The sequence below is a fragment of the Rhipicephalus microplus genome, chromosome 7 (assembly GCF_043290135.1).
Source record: "Rhipicephalus microplus isolate Deutch F79 chromosome 7, USDA_Rmic, whole genome shotgun sequence".
Classification (NCBI taxonomy): Eukaryota; Metazoa; Arthropoda; class Arachnida; order Ixodida; family Ixodidae; genus Rhipicephalus; species Rhipicephalus microplus.
The window spans coordinates 117,826,834-117,848,792 of NC_134706.1; the positions used below are offsets into that span (position 1 = coordinate 117,826,834).

The 21,959-nt window shown below is 45.3% G+C and overlaps 1 protein-coding gene across 2 annotated transcripts in view; it reads right to left on the bottom strand.

The window, feature by feature from the left end:
* Positions 1-21,959, bottom strand: part of LOC119180338 (fatty acid synthase-like) — a 112,590-nt gene that overhangs the window by 63,554 nt on the left and 27,077 nt on the right. For both annotated transcript variants that reach the window (XM_075869600.1, XM_075869599.1), the window contains exons 9-13: positions 20,874-21,063; positions 18,260-18,489; positions 15,698-15,901; positions 7,870-8,127; positions 2,178-2,394 (exon numbers count right to left, since the gene is read on the bottom strand). In XM_075869600.1, coding sequence (XP_075725715.1) covers positions 2,178-2,394; positions 7,870-8,127; positions 15,698-15,901; positions 18,260-18,489; positions 20,874-21,063 — 1,099 coding nt within the window. The remainder of the gene's footprint in view (positions 1-2,177; positions 2,395-7,869; positions 8,128-15,697; positions 15,902-18,259; positions 18,490-20,873; positions 21,064-21,959) is intronic.

Sequence of the window (21,959 nt, forward strand, 5' to 3'; positions counted from 1 at the left end):
TTTGGCAGCCTACGAAGGCCACGACGTAGAGATCACTCTAAGACTCCCTTCTGACAGTAGAAAAAGCCCACCGCGTGCTAGTCGTGTTTTTTTTTTCACGAATAAAGAAAGCATCACCAAGGAAATAACCACAAATTCTAGTTTTTTTATCCCTGTGAATATAATTCCAAAGATTTATTTAAAAGCCCACATTACGCATATACGTGGTCTGCTAGTAAACTATCCCACCTTCGGTCCAAGGAAAAAAAGTGACGTAACTGGACCTTTTCGAACCTAATGACTCTCACAATATTCTACTTGGTACTACTAACACTTCTTCCAGAGGTGCTGCCACTGCTGGAAGCATTTCGAGATGACCGCTTTTATAATGAAGTTCAACTCAGCCCTCCTGCAGCTATATTGTTCTCTCGCGTCGGAATACACGTTCTTTTCAATGCCCTATTCATTTTGGGAGACAACCTGAAGTCGCAGTCGTCATATCGGGATAGCAAGGGGCCTGGTGAACTTCAGGAGCCTTGCTTTTCACCAAAAAGTTCTTAATCAACCGCCAAGAGTTTGCAGGAGCATTGTCATTGTCATCATGAATGCGCCAATTTCTTGTCGACCACAACTCCACTGTCAAGCGCCGCACAAGTTGGGGTTCAATGACAGCTAGGCTGTTGAAAGAAAGTTGATGAAGACTTACAAAAGTTGTTGATTTCAGGTAGATTCTCGTAGCAATCAAGTAGGCTTCACCAAAAAGTTTTGTAAGAGACCGGTCAAAGGCACATTAGCATAACCAGCCAGGGCGATGGTTCCAGAACATGGCTCAAAAAATTTTGACCATGTAGAGTTCTCTTGTGTGCGCTGACATTGCACAGTGCGCAAGCTTGTAGCATTTTGTCTCCACGAAAAGGTGCAGCGATGACGGAATGGAACCCGCATCTTTCGGGTCAACAGCCGGGCACAATAATCACTGGTTCTTAGCTCCTGTATCAACAAGCTCTTCTGGTGGGCATGTCATTATTTGCGAGCCGAGCGGCATCATTTTCAAGGAAGAATGCAGTAAAACTTGTTCAGTATTATTTATGTGCTTAGCCAACTACTAAAGAATAGGGGCTACAGAAGCGATCACACAAAATTTGGGTTACTTACGCAATAGTGGCACGAAGAGCGAGGAAACAGCCGAGGTCACGCGCACTTCTTCTCACCTCAACTACCCTTTCAGATCCTTTGCTACAGACCTATTATATGGTTGTAAATAATGGTTCTAAACAAATATCCATGGTTGTAAACAAGTTCCATGGTTGTAAACAAATATCGAGGCGTTTGTAGCGACGCCATGGCGCATAGGCTTCACCCAGCCCAAAGCTCTGCACCGCCCTCTACGATCACTTGACAACTGGCACAGCAGCAGCGTTCGCGCGGGAAGCTCCCCGAGTTTGCTCAGGAGCAGCTTTGCAGCTGCTGCAACGGCTGCGACGTGATCATATAGGGCAGATACAAACGTTGGCTGGGCGGAGCCTACGCACCACGACGTCGCTACGAGCGCCTGAACATGCCGACGGCGCCCACCGCTATTTACAAACGTGGGATAGGTACATACTGTGCATAGTTATACTTGCTGTACCCTGTCTCGTCCTTTTTGCCCTCGTCCGCCCCCCCCCCCTCAAACTCTTTCACGCCTCACTATGCTATACAAAGATATGCTATGTTTCACTCTTTACCCTTCTCCTACCTCTTCTTCTTTCACACATCTTTGCCTCATACTCTCATGAACTACAATGTTATTTTAGTACTAACGAATCTAATGACGCGGCCCCGCGAATATTCAAAGCTAGGCTGCTATAGATAGATAGGTAGACAAACACTCAAAGCTAAGAAGTGCTTCACATATATTAGATGATAAAACAACTTGGCAGCACTTGGTGTGTAAAGTGCGGGTTTCAAATGCATTTAAATAATCGCTCAGGGACTAAGAAGAGCACTGAATAAATTGTCCCTAATTTGTACCAATTAAAATCTAATTAAAGCAGCCGAGAATGTGACATACAAGAATACACTTTAGCGTAAGCTCGACTTACACGGTGACACACGAAGTTCCACTCCTTCTCCATTCTACAACGCAAGATTGTACCATAAATGAGAAACAATAGATAGAATAAATTGAGAAAGTTCTTCAAAACGTGTATATTCACCCGTTGGAGGCAAGATCGTGAACCGCTTCATCTTCACGTCATCCATGACAGCAGGTGCCTTGTTGACATCCTTTCCATAGTGGTTGGCCAGAAACCGCCAAGTGAGATACAAGTACCCAGATCCAGGAAACACGATACGGCCATCTGGTTGGTGACCGACAAGGTATTGGTCTTCGGGACGGCCTTCAATATCGACTTCCGTAATGTCTTCCTTCCCCTGCAATTTCACCAATATAGTATCTGATGTGAATATTCGGGCACCTTGTTTAATAAATCGTTACGCGTGCATGCCTTACGGCGCTTAGCTCAACTACAACATCCGCAAGTCCAAACGTACTATACTGCAACTAAGTACCTCAACTGCCTCAAAGCTTGTTGACATGTTCTTGATTTTGGCCGGCGTTGTGTTCAAGCCAGTAATTCTACTTGTTAGCTCAACTGGCTCTCGTTCCCTGTGGACAGCGGCACTCAAGAATGAATTCCAATCATGATGTGCTGTATGTCATTGAGTAAAAATAAGCAAATCAGGATTAGATAGCAAGTACGTCGTTACTTGCTCTCCAATCAAGTGGCCCCGCCGCGGTGGTCTAGTGGCTAAGGTACTCGGCTGCTGACCCGCAGGTCGCGGGCTCAAATCCCGGCTGCGGCGGCTGCACTGCCAATAGAGGCGGAAATGTCGTAGGCCCGTGTGCTCTGATTTCGGAGCACGTTAAAGAACCCCTGGTGGTCAAAATTTCCGGAGCCCTCCACTGCGCCGTCGCTCATATACATATGGTGGTTTTGGGACGTTAAACCCCACAAATCAATCAATCAATCTCCAATCAAGTGAATTCCTGGCTGATTGTGTTGCATAACTGAAGCTATTATTCACTGTATCTCCCGCTACCATACCGCCCCTCCATGTCTCAAAAATCTTCCAGACTTGGAAGTTTGAAGTATGACCTCGAGAAAAAGACTCTCGGTAAAAGTGATAATGTCCGGTGTGCTCCTTCAAAACTGTGGATCCATCGCTCAGACTTCAAGACCACACATCTGCACTTGTATAAAACGTAGTTTGATAAGTTTTCAACATATATAACTATAAAATTGCTGTCGGTGCTTACGTTGGAGACACTCGCTACGTGCTAAGTGCATCCTGCCGGGCGAAAATAAAGCTTTTTCAGTCCGTTCTATTTCTCTGTAGTATGTTTGTTGGTTTTGATACCGTTTTTACGGGCCCAAAATGGTGCCATGGTGGCAATGTTAAGTAAAATAAAAGCAGTGTCAATGCTCAATTCGTTGTAGTTCGTTTATAGCTCCGCATTTTGGAAGCCCCGAAATTCTATAGTCGATTGTAGGAGTTACGATAGTGCGTATAATTGGTGCAACCTAGTCATGACAAGAAAAAAATTACGTTTATAGGAATCGTCCATATGGTGAAGCCTGGGAACACGGTGAATTTACCGGCTGTTCAAAGTAAGAATTCATGGTTTCTGTTAAATTCAGCAATGAGAAGACCATGAAATTACCTAGGCAGGTCACTAAAGTACGAGGGGGAACACAAAGTTAGACAGTAACTATCGCGGACAACCACACGGTTAGCTATAATTTATTGCCTTTTTTTTCGTTTTTGCAGCAAGCAGGCATGTTCCTATTGAAAATTGGAGGCAGTCATGTTTATACCAAGTTCCACTTTCAATAACTCTTCTAGCAAGTCTGTGCTCAATGACCCGCAGGTCGCGGAATCGAGTCCCGGCTGCAGCGTCTGCACTCCCGATGGAGGCGGAAATGTTGTAGGCCCGTGTGCTCAGATTTGGGTGCACGTTAAAGAACCCCACGTGGTCGAAATTTCCGGAGCCCTCCACTGCGGTATCTCTCATAATCATATGGTGGTTTTGGGACGTGAAGCTTCACATATCAATCAAGCAAGTCCGTGCTCCGAGATTTTCCACTGCAAAGTTTAATTGCGGTTTCCATGATTACGCATGCAAGGCGTTTATGACTGGCGCAATGTTCAGAAAAAAACATTCTTTATGAACGGGCGATATCGGTGCGGCGTTAACAGCTCGACGACAGACACGCACGTTTTTCAACGTATTAACGGTGAGCTATTTATAGACCCCATTCATCATTCGCGGTGCGCCGATCTCGGTAGAAAGTGAGCGCCTTCTCTCCTTTACCAGCGAACCATTCAGATGGCGCGAAGTGCGCGTTCGGCTTTGCACTCGTTTCGATATGCGTTGGGTCGTAAACCTGCAATTTACTGTATGTGGGGCGTTGTAGGTCCTGCCCGCGTCCGTGCGTGCGAGCGTGTTTATAGGCTTCCAATGCAACGCTCGGTGCCGATGCGACTCTCATTTGTAACAACTGCCTGAAACAGTGCGTGCGCGCGTGCACGCACTGATTCAGGCAGTCCAAATAAATGATTCCAAGGGAAGAATCGAGATAATTAAAACGCAAGGCAAGAGAGCTAACACTTTATTTTTATAACTGCGGTGACCCGCGCCTGTTTTCTTTTTCTCTCGTGTGACTTGCCCGGCAACCGACAGTTTTACAAGTGATTGATTGATTGATATGGGTGGTTTACCGTCCCAAAACCACTATATGATTATGAGAGACGCCGTAGTGGAGGGCTCCGGAAATTTAGATTACCTGGGGTTCTTTGACGTGCACCCAAATCTGAGCACACAGGCCTAACACATTTCCGCCTCCATCGGAAATGCAGCCGCCGCAGCCGGGATTTGAACCCGCGACCTGCGGGTCAGCAGCCGAGTGCCTTAGCCACTAGACCACCGTGGCGGGGCAGTTTTACAAGTGGATCACGTGCATTCGTACTTTTTGTACTGTCGTGGCCCCCCACAATACTTCAGACCTCACCGGCGCTTCCGTGAAGTTACTTCTGCAATCGCGAAAAGGCAGCTTCAGCCGCTAAAATCTTCTTTGAGCGTGCCAAGCTGACGGCAGGGCACCAGTTTGCCCCACCAACTGTAGAACACGTGCTTCGCATGCCGCACGCACCCCTGCTGCGGCGACACAGTGAATCGCCTGTTCCCCCGGCCGCGTCTATCCCCGACTTCCCCGAAGCTTGCCGCCACAGCCGCAGCGCAGCGTTCTCGTCGCTCCAGAAGGGTTGCGTTTGAGTTACCGAGTGCAAAAAGGTCACTTCGCTCGCTAAAGATGTCGCGTTTGCGAGAGAATTGCGTTGTTCAGACGTAGTGAATTACCATGACACTTGCTAGATGGTGCTCACTCTGCGAGTGAGTTTCATAGTTCTTAACGTTTGATCAACACGTTAAGTGTCGACCTGTGAACGTTGTTAATTGTTGGTTGTCCTGCCTGCGTTCTTTTTGTGCCTTCTTCGTGCTTGAGTAACGCACTCAAAGTTTCGTTGCGCTCGTCGTTCTTCGCATGACACCCGAATTTGTTGTTATAGTGTTCATTTCTTCACGCTTGTTGCTAAACTGTGACTTTTTGTTTCAACTCAGAGTAACAAGTTGAAAAAAATTACACCCGTAAAAATAACGCACGCGTGCCTCTGGCTACGCCTGAATCGCACCACAAGTTTGTGTCTCGCGGTTCCACTACACAAGCGCCCCGCCGCGGTGGTCTAGTGGCTAAGGTACTCGTCCGCTGACCCGCAGGGCGCGGGTTGAAATCCCGGCTGCGGCGGCTGCATTTCTGATGGAAGCGGAAATGTTGTAGGCCCGTGTGCTGAGATTTAGGTGCACGTTAAAGAACCCCAGGTGGTCGAAATCTCCGGAGCCCTCCACTACGGCGTCTCTCATAATCATATGGTGGTTTTGAGACGTTAAACCCCACATATCAGTCAATCAATCAATCCACTGCACAAGCGTCTTCACTGTTATTAGCCGCCGCATCATGAAACACAAGCTTGAATTTTCAATAAATGCGATGAATGCGCCTCCCAGTTACGCCTCAATGTGTGCAGAAGCATTCCCAATAAACAAAAATGTGATTCCTGAACTGTGCATAAGCAGGGAATGTTTTCAGGCTGCCATGTTGACCATTTAAAGTGCGCATATTAGTACCAAGGCTAGAGTAACAAGACAACTGAAACAAAATAAAAGCAAGTGAGAAATAGAACGACCGAAACAAATTGGCAGAAAATATCAGAGCAAAAATAGCAAAATCTAGGATAAATGGAGAACAACCGAAATCAAACTATGGAAAAGAAACCAGCGAGAAAGTAAGAACTGCCAAGCTCATCATTGCCTTCAGGCTTGGCGAAATTTGGGTGAAGCTGCCTTTATTTTTTATATCGCATTCTTGTTATTGCAGCTTTGAAACATAAGAAGATGTGGTACACGATGGTGACAGTGTGATTACTCTCTATTCATGGAAGCGACTCGTGACAACAGCGTGATACTCGAACGGCGGTAGAGTCCTAAGTCGTTTTCGAACGTCACTTTTCATCAAATTAACTGTTACGAACATAGCGCACAAGTTAACATTTAGTATCGATTGATGGAACATAACAGTTCAGCTTTAGTAATCAAAATTACAGTTTGAATAAGCCTTTTTTGTACACTCGAATAAGACTCGATTCGAAGTCCCTGCCACTACTATTGCTCCTAAGAACTTTACACCTTCTTACCACTACTGTTCAGCACTATCAAGGAGATGAGATGTTAGTAAACCACACACTTGCGCAGGTTTGGGATATTGGCACTCATAGGCTGCTGCATCTCCTAGTCACCTAAGAAAGCGGGCGGGGGGTAATGTCCACCCTATCTATTCACCTAAGAGAGAGGGTGGACGCTGCCACGAAATTTCAGCCCCCCCCCCCCTGAAGGTTCATCGCAGCGATCGTAGCAGCATTTTTTTGGCACGTATTGAGTCATGACAACGAGTGAAAGGCTTATTCCTTCTCACATTGACCTCACGTGTCTTTTATTGCTGTATAAGTAACCGGCACTAACTGCGGGTACAAATAAACATGGTAGCGCCCGTGAAGACGCCACCAAGCGCTTGGATTCGAACTTGCGCTTGCTATTCGCCCACTGCTCTGGCAGCATGGAATAAATGGTGAAATGAGTGATCTCCTTGTGCCGTCCCCCTCTGAAGACAAAGCAGGCGGTTCAATTTGTCGTTATTTTCGGGTCAAGCTGTTTGTTTAACCAGCACTGCTATACACAAAGCGCCGGAAGTTTTATGATGGTTCTTGTAATCAGGACAATATAGTCCCAAACAGACTGCAGCCGAAGCATCAGTGCATTAATGTAAAGCAAATACAAGCGTCAGTTTGTAAATTACAGGTCTCTTAGCGCACAATGACGACATTATCAATTCGAGAGGAAGGGCACCAGCTACCATGCATGCAGTGATTTTTTTTTTGCCAATGCCATCTGGTTTCTTTAGTCACCCTACGCGTGTGAACAGACGCCAGAGAATCGCCGAGTTGTCGAGAAGAGAACGCGACGTGGATAAATACATGTGCAGGAACCAACCACACTTCGTTTTCACTGAGGGTACATGTAGCTTTCATAGTGCTAAAAGGAACTTCCGGAATGTAGCATATATCCTCCACTCAGAGTAGTGCAGAAATACCATGCTTTGGATAAATTAATAAAAAAACACTCTCCGGAACAACTGAAAGTGCTTTGTCGTTATTGAGCAGTCAAAGTAACAAACAAAAGTTCGCATATGCACTGAACCTAAGCTGTATATATAAATGCATTAAAATCAAAGTTACATCATCTGGCATAGGAAAGTCGTCCCACTTTGCAACATGCCAGGTCTCAGAGTGGTCCCAGGCGGCCAGGTGTCCAATGTTGGGCGTACCACGCGGTAAAGGCCACGGGACAGGAGGGTACAGAGCCGACAAGTCCATCTGGACTCCCAAAGTATGAAGCTTCCCCAGTGAGCCCAAAAAGTATTGGAGGTTGTCCGCCTCACGTTTCATGAGGCCCACGCAGGTGGCAGCGGGTCCTACAGCACGCCGCAGGATGGCCTGCCAAAAAAATTGATGTGGCCGCACCGCAGATCAATTACTTTAATGGGACCAAGTAAATACAATATTGTGAAAGCGGCAGATGCCTCAATAAAAGACTACATCTGACCATCACGACGGCCAGATGTAGTCTTTTATTGAGGCATCTGCACGTGACGCGATGGTGCAACGAAAACGCGAGACTTCACATATTATAAAATTTTGTAATGTGACATCCCATCATTACGTAATCACGTTACGTCACTTATTCAAACATGAGCAAATCCCTCAGGCAGTGGTAAATAGCGTGTTCCAGGCTGTGAAAAACAACGTTAGGTGCAGAAATCCTTCAGAGTAGGGCAATTTGTACACCGAATGGGAGCCCAGAAAAAAAAAACATGACTTAAAAATTGAGCATCTTAAGCAATTTCATAAGGGTCCTGGTGAATTTCTATAGAACCATCACTCGACGCTGTGAAGAGACGGTCAGTCTCCTTTGACTGTGAGCAAAATAACAATGCCATTCTACTTTGTGACAGAAAAAGTATAAAGAATGTGCTACGTGTACAATACCCGAAAAAAGAGCGCTATTCATTCTTTTGTGCATCCTTGTATGCTGATTGCTTTGTTTAGTACATATACATGTTCGGTGAGAAAAATCTAGCCAGCACGAAAGCCAAGAAATTTTGTGCTACGTGCAACATAAACTACCTAGTCTCGAGTCAAAAGCAGGCCGAGAAATGCTACGGTTTAACGCAGTTAAACAAAATTTGCCAAGTGATACTCCTACGCTTCTGTCAATGTCTTTCTGCTAACTCCGAGATAGTCTGCTTGGCCGCTGTTGCCGCGACATGCGATGCGCGTAAAAGGAAGCACGCGATCGTCGAGATGCTTATGGCTGAAAAGTGTCGGCACGAGCATATCGGCGGGAATGTTACGGCATATGGCGTTTTTGGTTTAGGCAAAGGCAATGAGTAGTGAACACAGCTCGACCACATGCTTTTGGCAAAAGGAGCCACTGTGTAGTGTTATGGCCTCTACCGTATGCACCTGCAGTGCGCCGCTGGATGGCTGCGCTCGTTGCCGGATCTAGTCATGGAGGTCATGGCTGCGCTATGCTATAGCACACAAGCGCCCTATGTGCTCGAGCCGCGAAAGCGCGTAGATTATTTTTGCGGCCAGCAACTCATGGCGGTGGCACGAAAGACTCTTTTTGAGTCATGTCCTCCACGATCATCTACGGCAGCGCGTCTGGCCTAATTGTCGACGCTACGTTTGAGCCAACCTTTGAGCCCTAGGGTCTTTCGGCGGCATTCATCTTGCATGAACTTCGAGCTGAGATTCGTCCGTGGAGGCGTTTTCTAAGTTTGTAGCAAGAATAACAACGCTATCGGTTTGCGATCAGTCACTCTCTTCTGACCAAACCTCGCAAGAAATGGGAGCGACTACGCAGAACACGTGCTGCGAAAATTGTCAAAATTAGCGTGAATTTCTCTCCCCCTCTGCACCAAATAGTTGTGCCAGGACGTTACCACACCAAGTATTTGCTGATGTTAAATTAAAGGCTCAAAGTTTTTTCTCTTCAGCAGTCACTTTTGAAGATTACTTCCTTCGCGATTCTTTATTCACAAGCATCAGTATTTATGTTTTACATTGTTTTGGGAGATGGAATCTTTTACCACATTCGAAAACAGAAGCAGTATTTAGAATTCATCCTATATTTCTGTCAGCGTCAATATGTCATTTGAATTCCGTCACAATATATAGTCATTTGGCAACACTTGTTGAATACAGTAGATATACAACATGATTTTTTTTCTAAAGTTATGCAGAGAATCTTTATGCAGGAACATTTCATGGGCTTGTGTGCTCCTAATGTTGTGTTCCTGAATAGAGCTTCACCTTCTTATTTCCAACTAGAACACACCTCAAACGTTAAGGTTTCCATTGTTCAAGGATTGAAGCACTACTCATAAATTGATCTGTATTGAAAAGAGTGACGTAATCTAAGGTAAATTCTGTTCGCACATTTTTCTTACGTGCTATACTTCTAATTGACAGAACCACCTCGCTGCCACCAATTGCTCCCGAACCCGGTTGCAAAAAAAGATAAAAGTAAGTTTACGCCCAGCAGGCTAGTCTGCATGCATGCAGTATCAGACAGAGACAATGTAAGCGAGGTTAGCTGTCTTACGGTTATTACCCATGTGGCATGAAACTAAGTAGCCTATAGCCTACTTTCCTGCCAAGTATGTCTACTCTCCCCCATTTCCCACTCCACATTTCAAAAGTGAAAAATCGTCACGCTTTCGCAATGAAAAGCGTGACCACCAAGCTTTATTTGCGAGGAAATTATTAAACACTGACGTCCACACATCATTGCAGCAATTGATTTTAAAGGTCAACTGCTGATCTAAACAAGTCATAATTTCACTAAAACAGCTAAGCAATAAATGCAATAGCAACATATTTGAATGTTTTATGGAGCAAGACTAGCATACTTAGAAGCAATAATAATTGTAGTATAGATGCGCTTGCTAAATGACCAACTTTTGTGCGGTGCGGCCACAGTAGATGACAACAAGAAGGCTCGTGTGTATTGATGGCATTGATGAGAAGCGCCTCCCGTGGGCGATGCATGCTGTTACTAAGATCTATTGGTCGCGAGACCGAGCAGAGTCACCGCATGTCGGCAACTGGCCAAAACAGTCAAGTGTGAATTGCTCCTTGCGTCGTCTGCTAGCCAAGTCGTGTTTTTATGTGCGTCATGCAAGTTCTTAAGGTCTAATTTGTTCGAGCATGTCAGCGTGAGTGTACTGTTTCTACGTATGCCTGAAACGACGTACCAAAGCATTCGGTCTTGCTCGGCTGCTAATGCATTGCAATTAGAGAAGTGCAACATTCTAGAGTGCTGTTTATTGTCGTCATATACCTCCATTCACCACAATAATTTCAGAGTGGGTGCCGCTTTCTGTTTCATGCACATCGCCAAATGCCCTTCGCATTCTCCCAAACATGAGAGCTACTAAATACTGTGTGAATCCAGCGTGTTCTAAAGACTCAGTTGTTAAAAAAACATCTTTTAGGCCATGCACTGGTGCGCTGTTGGTAGGTGTACAACTTCGGTGATCATGCGAGGAGCCTTAGTTGTGTTTAGATTGCCGTAGCACCACTACATAGAAACCTTACTATCACATTAATTGTGGGAGTTCAGCACTTACACTATACCTAAAACAGTTACCGTGCGCAACCGTGTGCTTAGAATTAGGAACGCTTTAATGAGCTCAGACGCTGAAAATGAATTGAGGCGACATGCCGTATACAAAATGTCGTATTGTTTCAGTCAAAATTTTATATTTTTAACTTAATTCATTATTTGTGTGGCATTGTTATTAACCGACAGAAGGAAGTGATAATTTTTCTCTGAAAAAAAAAACATGCTTGTCCCATTACCCAGTCCTTTGTTGCCGCTCCGTCTTGCACGTAATCTATCAATAAAAGCTTTCTGCTGAACTCTTACATAAGATTTTTACTGGTGCAAGATCATGTGCGTACGCGTAATAAACGTAGTGTAGTGCAAAGCGCCGTCAGCCACTAAGTTTTCTTTACTACACTTATCGACTGAATCACATGTTATGGTTAACAAAATGAGAAATAAACATATAATGTGTGAACCACGTGGTACTGAAAAAAATAGCACAGATAGGCGGGCTTTCTACAACCTTTCATTCTCTCTTTTTTGTAGTATGGAGATGACATAGATGTAAATAAGTAGTTTGGTCATGCTGCAGCAGTTCGTAGCAGGTTGGACACAAGCTAACCACGTAGCAACGCCACAGGAAAGGCCTGATTTAGTGCAAAAGGGTGAAGAGCATCACCCAGGGCTGAGCATCCCTATGAAAGGCAGAATGCACTTTACTAGCGGGTAATGCTAACGTTGCATAGGCGTTGTGACCCAATTCAATATAGAAGAGCATAGATATTAACAGTAAACTGTAGTGAACGCATTTGATTTGCTGACGATCGGATCAAACCGCATGCAGCGAAGCACCGCTGCGTGTATTTGTATACGCACCATACAGTAACATAAAAATTACAAGAGTGGTCACTCGTGCCTAAAAGTGGCTGAGCTAAGCAGCTTAACCCCACCGGTAAGATTGCAACACATCACCTACTGCTTTAAGGAAACAAGCGTACCAGTTATTTACTACAGTACCTTTTCTATTGCATTATACATCTACGTGTTTTTGCGCATGTGATAGTGGCCCGAATCCGTCTTTATTGTTTGCGATTGTACAGTGTGATAATATCGGGCTGGGATCAGGCATGAATCGGGGGCGAGAGAAGTGCACATGGCGTCGACACGACGGCAACGTTGTCACGCTACTCGTTCGTGAGCATTTGCGGCAATGAATAATTACGGGCAGCACCAGGGAGATGTCACAAAATATGCGTGATAACGCGCTGGCGTGCGTCGTGCTCTTCGCTTATTAGGGGCGAAGCTTCTTAGGGCGTGGGCTGTGCGTCCCCTGTAGCCTGTATGTAGCCACCTCTGGTTTAGTTCTTGCAGTGTTCACTAGATGGCGGTACCGTCCCCTGTATGTAGCCACCTCTAGTTTAGTTCTTGCAGTGTTCACTAGATGGCGGTACCGTCTCCTGTATGTAGCCACCTCTCGTTTAGTTCTTGTAGTGTTTACTAGATGGTGGTACTTGTAGCTGATGATGAAAAGATGCAAAATGTTATAAACTAGAAAGCGGTACTTGTAGTTGATGAAAGACGCGAGATCTTATAAAATAGGAATGATGTCACATATGGCGCGTGTCATTGGTTGAAGGCAATCGTTCGATTTAGTGCGGCGATGTACGCTAGGGGGAGCGTTGTAATAAAATCCGTTCGCTGTTGGCGCGCGCTCGGAGTCGCCGGATGGATAAGGCTGCACAGCGGAGAGAGCGCAAGGCACAGACCATAAAGCCGTCATAATGAAGGGACATCGCAAGCCATCCATCGTCTAAGAACAAATAAAAGTTGATTTGTGTATATACACACACAGCGTTTCTCACGTCTTTACATGATGATCGGCTGGGCGAATTACACAGAAGATTCACAGTTTACCGATGAATCCCTCCGGAGCTTCGCCCATTCATCATCATTCACCCCGTGAATATGCCGTAATTTTTTTCGGCAGCCTCTCAGCTTGACTGCTGGTAGGCACGAACGCCATAAGTACTATGTTAAGGGCGTATTGCAATTGTCATTTAAGCCTTGACATGTGGGGTTTAACGTCCTGAAACCATCATATGATTATGAGAGACGCCGTAGTGGAGGGCTCCTAAAATTTCGACCAGCTGGTGTTCTTTAACGTGCACCCAAATCTGAGCACACGGGCCTACAACATTTCCGCCTCCATCGAAAATGCAGCCGCCACAGCCGGGATTCGATCCCGCGACATGCGGGTCAGCAGCCGAGTACCTTAGCCACTAGACCACAGCGGCGGGGTATTATTTAAGCCTTAACCTAACATTTCCGGTATAGTGATGTTCGGCGCAGAGATCTTGTGCTCTTCATTTCGCATACTGTATTCGTGGAATGCTTCACAGGGAAAAACAAAAAAAAAAACTGCCCGGAATGCTTCGCAGCACGTTTGCGAGAGAATTCTTTCTTGGCCTGTGAAATTGAGTCACCACTTGCATTTTTAAGTTTTCTTTGTGCCGCTACATGTATTCAAATTCACTGCATAAGTGAGAATTAGTGCCGTTAAGTGAGTATCGATATCTGTGCCGTTCGCAAATCGCTTGAAGCTATAACGAGCTCAATAAGAGAGAAGTAGTGAATCTAGAAAAAAATGGCAGCATATCCACGGAGTGAATGATGCAGAGTGGGGCGAAGCATCCGTCCGTTCATTCGTTGTTGCTTCCGTCCGTCCGTGCGTCTGTGTGGCCGCCCGTGCGTTCATCCGCCCGTCCGTGCGTGCGTCTGTGCGTCCGTCACTGCGTTCGTTCATGCATCCGCTCCTGTGTCCGTCCATGCGTCCATCCATCCATGCAGCCATCCATGTGTCCGTCCATGCAACTGTCTGTGTGTTCATTCGTCCAACTATTCAATACTCCAAGTACCACCATCTCGCATCTTTTCATCATATATTCCTCATATGGAAGCACCGTCATCCAGCGGATATTCCAAGGACTGAGCGAGAGGAGGCGCACGCACACTTTCTTACGGCTTGCGCTTTGTGTCTACTTCTCACCTTCAGCCACCTCGACTTCATGTTATATACTAGTTCACTGTATACAAGGTTCTGCGGCCCAACGCTCGCTAAACCTTTCTAAAACCAAGGAGGTTACGCCCAGCAAGTATAACCTAGCAACCCTTTCTTGTCAGATAGAGCTCAATGTACATGCTAATGGCTGCTATTGGGGATTGCAGCGTGCGCGTTAACTAAAAGCCGAGTGCTCCTGTCTCTCTCTCATTACGCCTTAGCAGCTATTGGCATGTACATTGAGCATTAGGTTTATTGTTCAACAACGCACAGAAGAGATCTCCCACCAGCACCAGCATGAAGGTCAAAATGTTACAATCGTTACATTCTACGACTCTATGAGGGACGAACGGGTGCCGCTATAAAAAGCTTCGCTCCTAATAATAAAGTACGGCCTCAGAGATGAGCAGGCTCGTAGAAGTGGTCTCGGAGACTGTATAATAATCCTAGTCACCACAAAATGGCCTTCGAGACAGTCTTTTCTGCAGTCTTCCATCTCTGAGGCTGCAAAGTTTCATCACACCCGTTTGGTGCGCCGGGAACCCAAATCAGCCACAGAGGTCTATGAAAGGGTTCTCTCTTCACCTTTTATACTACTCTATGCACGCGCCGCCGACCGCCTATACACACTTGCGTGAGGATGGTGCTGACACCTATAGGAAGCCAGAGCAACGCATGGTAGCGCTGCGACGCCGGACAGGCAGCGTCATCTTTGGTAGAAATCTCGAAATCGGGCATTTATATTGAACGTTTTCCCTTCCCTCCAATGCGCTGCCGTTCGCTTACGTGCCTCTGTGTGTGTGTGTGCGTGTGCGTGTGTGTGTGTGAATGATGATGGCTGTGGCGGCGACAGCAAAATTTAGCCGAGACTGGCCATATAGTTGCTATCGCAATAAAACCCAGGTTCTAAAGGGTCGAATCCCGGCGCTAGTTGGTGCATATGCCAGTGACGCCCAACACTAAAGAGCTGTTCGCTTATAGCTGGGGGCTCTTCAAATTACAGGATAACGCACATCTTTTGGGACAACTTTCTTTTTTTTTGTAGTGAATTGCTCTCTGTTAAAAACATGTAGTAGGATGAACGTGAAAGTAAAATTCATTATAAAAGCAATGACAAGAAGCAACCTGTGTACCACCTCTCTCGCCTCTGCTTCTTACGTTCAGTTTAGTTTTCGGCTTTCGCACTACTACAGTAAGTTTAGCGTGCACAATTAATGATAGTGCTAGGCTGTCCAGCTAATGATTTACATGCCCGAAGAACAAAAAAGGTGCGTTGAGCATATCGCATGATGAAACCGTGACAACTTCTCATATTGTGCCGATCGATCACTCACCTGCAAAAGGCAGTGTGGTCCTATCTCCAGCAAGATGGCATTCTTCGGTACGTGCTTGATGGCCTCGCAAAAAAGCACAGGGTTCAGGAAGTTGTTCACGTGGTACTCGGCAGAACAGTATTGCACTCCAGGTTCCTGCCAATGGCTCTCCGGCATTGATGTGCTAATCCAGCGCTTGGTTCGGGCCTTTGGTTGTGGTATTATCTGTTTCATTTTGGAAAAAAAAATCAGATAGTGCGGAGAAATCAAATTCTGTTCTAGATTGCTGGACTTGTTTTTGCCGCCTATTATAATAATCTGGCCGACTAAGTCGGCGAAGGAGGCTACACAACAAACATGAAGAATCGTATTTACACACAAACGAAGAAAATGAACGCCTTGCAAAGCAAACGCAAAACTAACTAAAACAGATGAGCCTGAAGCATCTGCCATAAAGGAAAGAAAAAAATCTCGTGCCGCCATATTTTTGTTACCTTTTTATTGCAGTGCTAAATTACTTACAACTATGTAGATTTCGGAAGGAAAACTCCTGCGGAAGAATGTGAAAATTTCTTAACTTCCTGTGAATTTATTCCGCGCGCGACACAGAAACCAGAATGCTTAAAAGCATGCCTGAGCATAATCTATGAAAGAAAAATACGAGATTGAATATTTTGTCTTTGTTTTCGTTTTTTAGGGAGTAATAGCAGTAAGGGTGGTTGACGAGTAAGGTTGGAAAAATATCTGACCACCCAAGAGACCAAGTGTGTTAGTGTGTAATTTGCTCTTACTTCAGTGGTCTGTGCGGATGGTGGCGGAAAGTCGAGCCACGCTATGATTTATTTGAATCGGCGTGTACTGATGTTCTGCAACAGCTTTTCTGGCAATCTCTTGAGTGGGTGATTTTTCCACAGGCAAGGTGCAATAAGTCTAATCCATAACGCTACTCTAGCTACCTAGTTTTCAGGCTCCACCTTATACTACCAATCTCGGCTATGGCGACTTGGTTGTCCTCGTCAGGATTGCGCTAGCTCCAAGAGACCTTTGCCTATGTCCATGCTTGGTATATAACATCAACGTCAGAGTCACTGTACACAGCTCGACATACAGCCCGGCCCTTTCACTACAGATGTTGGCGGCCAACGTTATCACATGCAGAATGACACGTCTTCTTTGGGTCCGGGCAGCAGCGTAGCCAGGAAGTGGTATATAAGGCTCGCCCCCCCCCCCTCATATTGTTCTCGCCATTACATAGAAAACAAAAAATGACCGTGTTAAGGGGGTTCCTTTCCCGTAATAGAAGACAAGCGTTACCTCCCCCCCCCCGCCCTCCGAAACTATTTTTGGATATGCGCCATGGACGAGGTGCACTTCTACAGCGGGAATCCTTCTTTTGCAATTCGTAGTTGCAAGTTGCAGCGAAAATCACAGAGAGGAAGAGACTTCCTTTTCTGGGGTGTTGGACCGCAGTACCAATGCCTATCTTGCAGCCTCAGTGAGCAAACTATACCTAGGTAGTGAATTTTGGGGGTCACGCACTTATTGCACGCACTCCTTTATTTATAATTTCTTGTTGCCGCGCCGCTGCACGTCTGCGCCGCCGCGGTGGTCTAGTGGCTAAGGTACTCGGCAGCTGACTCGCAGGTCGCAGGTTCACATCCCGGCTGCGGCGCCTGCATTTTCGATGGAGCCGGAAATGTTGTAGGCCCGTGTGCCCAAATTTGGGTGCACGTTAGAGAACCCCAGGTGGTCGAAACTTCCGGAGCCCTCCACTACGGCGTGTCTCATAATCATACGTTGGTTTTGGGACTTTAAACACCACATATCAAATCAATCAAATTCGTTGCACGTCTAACTGCTGTCATGCGCAAACTGCGCCTGTTTCACGAGGAACAAGGCACACAATCTTGAACCTTTCGATAAATGTACGCGCACAACAGCAACATTTGAGTATGTTCGGGAACATACGTGGTGGCTGGTGCTGACGCTGGAGTCTTCGGTGGCACATGTGTAAGTGCCGACGCGCTGCACCACCTGCAGGCAGTTTTATCCATGGCCGACAATCTTTGCATCGTTATCGATGTACAGTGTTTTGCTACTGTTCAGATTTTTACTTTTCCTGGTGCAGGCTCACCAAATGAAAAGTTTACCCGTTAATCGAAGTTCATTTATGTCACGACTACATGACAATGTTTGCGGTAACTGGGGAACGACGCGAAATATACAGCACACAAGATAAAGAAGGACATGGGAGGTGCGTTGTCCCTGGTCCTATAGCTTCCCTCCTGGCTTTAGAATTCGCGCTTCCTCTCAAGATTCCCTTGTTCAATATTTGCCTAAGCCTCAATATATGTGAGCGGAAGGGTCGACATTCTTTAGAATAAGCATTTTGCAAGTGCTCAGAGCACAGGCCGTTTTTGCAAACCTTGCCAAAGAACACTTTTTTCTTAGTGATATACGCTGTTGGCGATGCACCTGAGTTCGACTACACAGCAGTACTATTCATGGGATCATCCAAAAATATTACTTTAGCAATATGTGCTCACCTGTTTGCCATGCTATTTTGATGTAATGTCACATTACCTTTTCAAAAACTTCTCGAAGGGCAGGACCAACGCTGTGGACGTGCTTGGTGTGGAAAGCCACTCCCATGCTGTTCACCTTGCGGGCAAATATGTTCTCAGCTTGCAGTTGCTCAATCATTTTTTCCACTGCTTCGCTAGTGCCGGAAACTGTCACCGAATCTTCCGCGTTGTGGCACGCGGGGTACACGTCTGGGGAACAGCGTTGTTTCGCTTCTTCCCAAGTTAGACCTGAATTTCAGCCATCAAAAATTACTCAATACTATGAAAACTTATCTTGCTAAGGGAACACATCAAATCAAAGGCTGTAGTATTGGCCAACGTCGAAGCTAGGCGCGCATCTATATCAATGTGCGCGTTCATTGCCAAGCTCAGATTCTTAGACGTGTCTATACCACATCTGCCTCAGGCAAGGGAGGTGTTGTAGTCACACAGTTAAAAGGAGGAGAGTGGCTCATGCTAGGGGCTAATGTAACTGCAACAGCAACTGGTGCACCAAGGACTGTAAGATGTTCTTTAGCATGAAAATATAATCTATACGTAATCCCACATACCGATACAAAAGCCGAAACCACCATAGTACATATAACAAAGTAGACGCTGCAGAACCACTGAACTGATGTTTCTCTATGCTTCACACTGGACGAAACTCTTTTTTTCTGTCAATATTGAATAATCATTTATTGAATCTAAATGCGACTTTAACCTGCAAGCATAGGTTCGTCTCCGCTTGATTGTTTAACGTGTGCATATTTTGCTTCTTGAGAAATTTTGCTTCTAACTTGTAGATTGTGATATTCATTTTACGTTAGTAACACGTTGATAACGGCCTTTTTATTAGGGTCACCCTATAAGAAAAGGCCGGCATACTGACTAACTCAATACTAACCGTTCTCTTTTCACAAATGGCACTAGTCTTTTATTAGGTGAAGCTCGTAAAATGCAGGTTAGCGAAATTTCCTAAAAAAACTGGGGGCGTTTGTGATACCAATATCGAGCAACGTGGAACTGCAGTCTGCAAGATGAGTCGGTTGTGGCATGGCATTCGAACAAGCAAATGAGTCATGAATAGTTGTCAGCTGCTTCTTTGGTGCAAGGGCAATAGTTACAAGCAGCACAAGCTGCTTGCGGTATGTAGCAAAGGTAGTAAAATACACTGGAAACACGTAAATACATGAGTGTACAAATTAAAACGTTTTTCTAAATGTGTAGCACGTTGTTTTTATGAATCTGTGTAGTATCTTTTAGAATGTGATAGCACAGGCAAGAAGTGCTTTTTTTATTAGTGTCATTATTTCTTGTCCCAGATGTGTAAGCATTTGCTCCAAAATACGCCGTACCTGTCCAAATGTGTCCGTTTCAACTACTGCAAACTCCATTGTTATACGTCAATGCAACACTAGATTGATAACTTGCTTGCATGAACTGAACCTAAATGTTTTCTCGCTTAAAAAGGGCTCAAGCTTGCACATGATGACTTGGAGACTGCTGCAACACCCTAGTTCTGCAGAGGGCGTAAAGCGTGAGTTCCTTCCGTCATTTGTGTGTGTGAATATTCACCATGGTATGTTTCCCAATTTTAGGGTGTGTTTAAAACACACCCCTCCCCCCCACTTCACCCGCATACACACCGCGATGATTACGACAGCTTGTCCATTATGGTATAAAAAGAAAGAGCGTGCAAACACGAACTAAAAAAAAGTCATGACTTCAGAAACACTAACGAATCCTGTATGTTTTATGTCAAACATTTACGAACCAGTTCCACTCTCTGTTAGTACATGTTCTTTGCATGCTTCGTTGATGAATGGGGCCTTAGCTTAAGGGCACTTCAAGCCTTTCTCTTATCGCCTTCTTTTTTCGCCGTCTTCAATAAGAACTTTTTGAGTATTTGAGTAATTTAATTTCGACCCTCTCATGATGCAGCTAAATAAAGCTTTACAACATCAACGTACACAACCTCACCGGTTCGCTACACCCGGGGATCGTTTCTATATGAGGTGTCATTCCTGATCTGCAGCAAAACGTCACAGATTGACCCTTGGCCGAGATATTAGCTGAAATTCAGCAACTGAACCAAATACGCCTAAGCATTCAGTGCTGGGCTAGCCAGTGCACATTTCAATTCAATGGCGAATGACGCTCCAAAATCACGCCCACACTGCAAAAGCTGAAAAACAGTTAATGCACCCGTCTTTTCTATTTGTTTTTGCTTTGCAGTGTGGTTGTGGTTTTGGCGAAAAATAAGCACTCATTTCAAACAAAATTCATTATTGCCAACATAGTGTAATTATGTTTCTTTAGAATACGTATCACAGCTATTAATATACCCTGAAAACAGTACCCTACAACTTCACTGCCTTCATTGTCAAAGTATTTTTTATCAAGGTTGTACAAAACGAAATAATGGGGCCCGAAAATTTCTCTTCTCAAAATAGTTGCCCAGGAAGACATGCAAGTAAAGGACTCCTTCTGGAAAAGGCACAGCAACACAGCCACCAACAAATAAAAAAAGAGTAGGGGAACACAAGACAACACATCTTCACAAGTTTCAATCTGAATCAACTTGCTTAACTTTCAGGAAGCAAACGTCGAACAAATAACTCGTGACTCGCCTACTGCTGCCATGGCACCGTCAAATCCGTAGCCCGTTTCCAGGCAGCGGCCTCGCCAGTAGGCGCAAAGCACGACCTGCTCCGCGGTCAAGCCTCCATCTGCATATGCACAGCCAATCTCACCAGCCGAATGACCAAACATGCCATCGGGTTGAATCCCCAAGGCGTTAAGCATGTCCACGAGTGCGACCTGGGTATGAAACATTCAACCACGTTATGAAAAGCTCTGATGCTGCCGGGAAAACAGTGATACACGAAATACTCAAAAGCCTGTTCGACATCGGGCGTAATAGTCCGCTGTGATGCTGCGCCAAATTAAAGCAATATTACATACCTTTCAAAACGGCAGGGAGCTTTAAAGGCCTAAGCAGTGCTCTAGCAGACTAATTAATTGCCTTAATTAGCTTTCCTTATACATTATACAGATTACTTCATTTGTTTAAAGAAAAATATTTTGACTGTTTTTTGAGAACGTATCTTTTTGTCTTATATTGCGCTCAAAGCGTCCCGTGCTGCTTTTTTCGTACCGTATCGGTATTCATGATGCGCCCTGTTGAAGCTGAATCAACACCCACCAGCTCAACTTATACCTCTTCTAATTGCTATAGTCAATGCTTGCTTTTTGCTCACAAGTCTCAAGGTTTTCCCCGTACGGCATTTCCTTCAAAATTCCTCATTGCTCAATGGCAAAGGAAAAAAGCTACATGGATCTTTGCCTAACGCTGCATCACTAGAAACCTCTACACGCTTATTTTATCCTATTTGTATACTTCAGCTGTGAAATGCATGCTACTGAGCACCAGGTTTTTAATAAATCAATGCAACAGGTCAGTAGCACCCGCTTTAGATATAGCCAGGTTATCTTTACGTAGTGGAGGTAACAAATATGTTTAGCTTTTTTTCGAATTCCGAAAACTGAAGCTATCGAGCCATTGAAGAGTATTAAGTTCACCATTTTGCACACTCCTAGAGCCGCATTACGAAACCGACTTAAGCCACCAGGTTCGCTGGATGCAGTAAGGTGGCGCAACATATCAACGTGTGGTAGACGCGTGAGTCGACAGGGCACTGGAAAACACTGGCAAC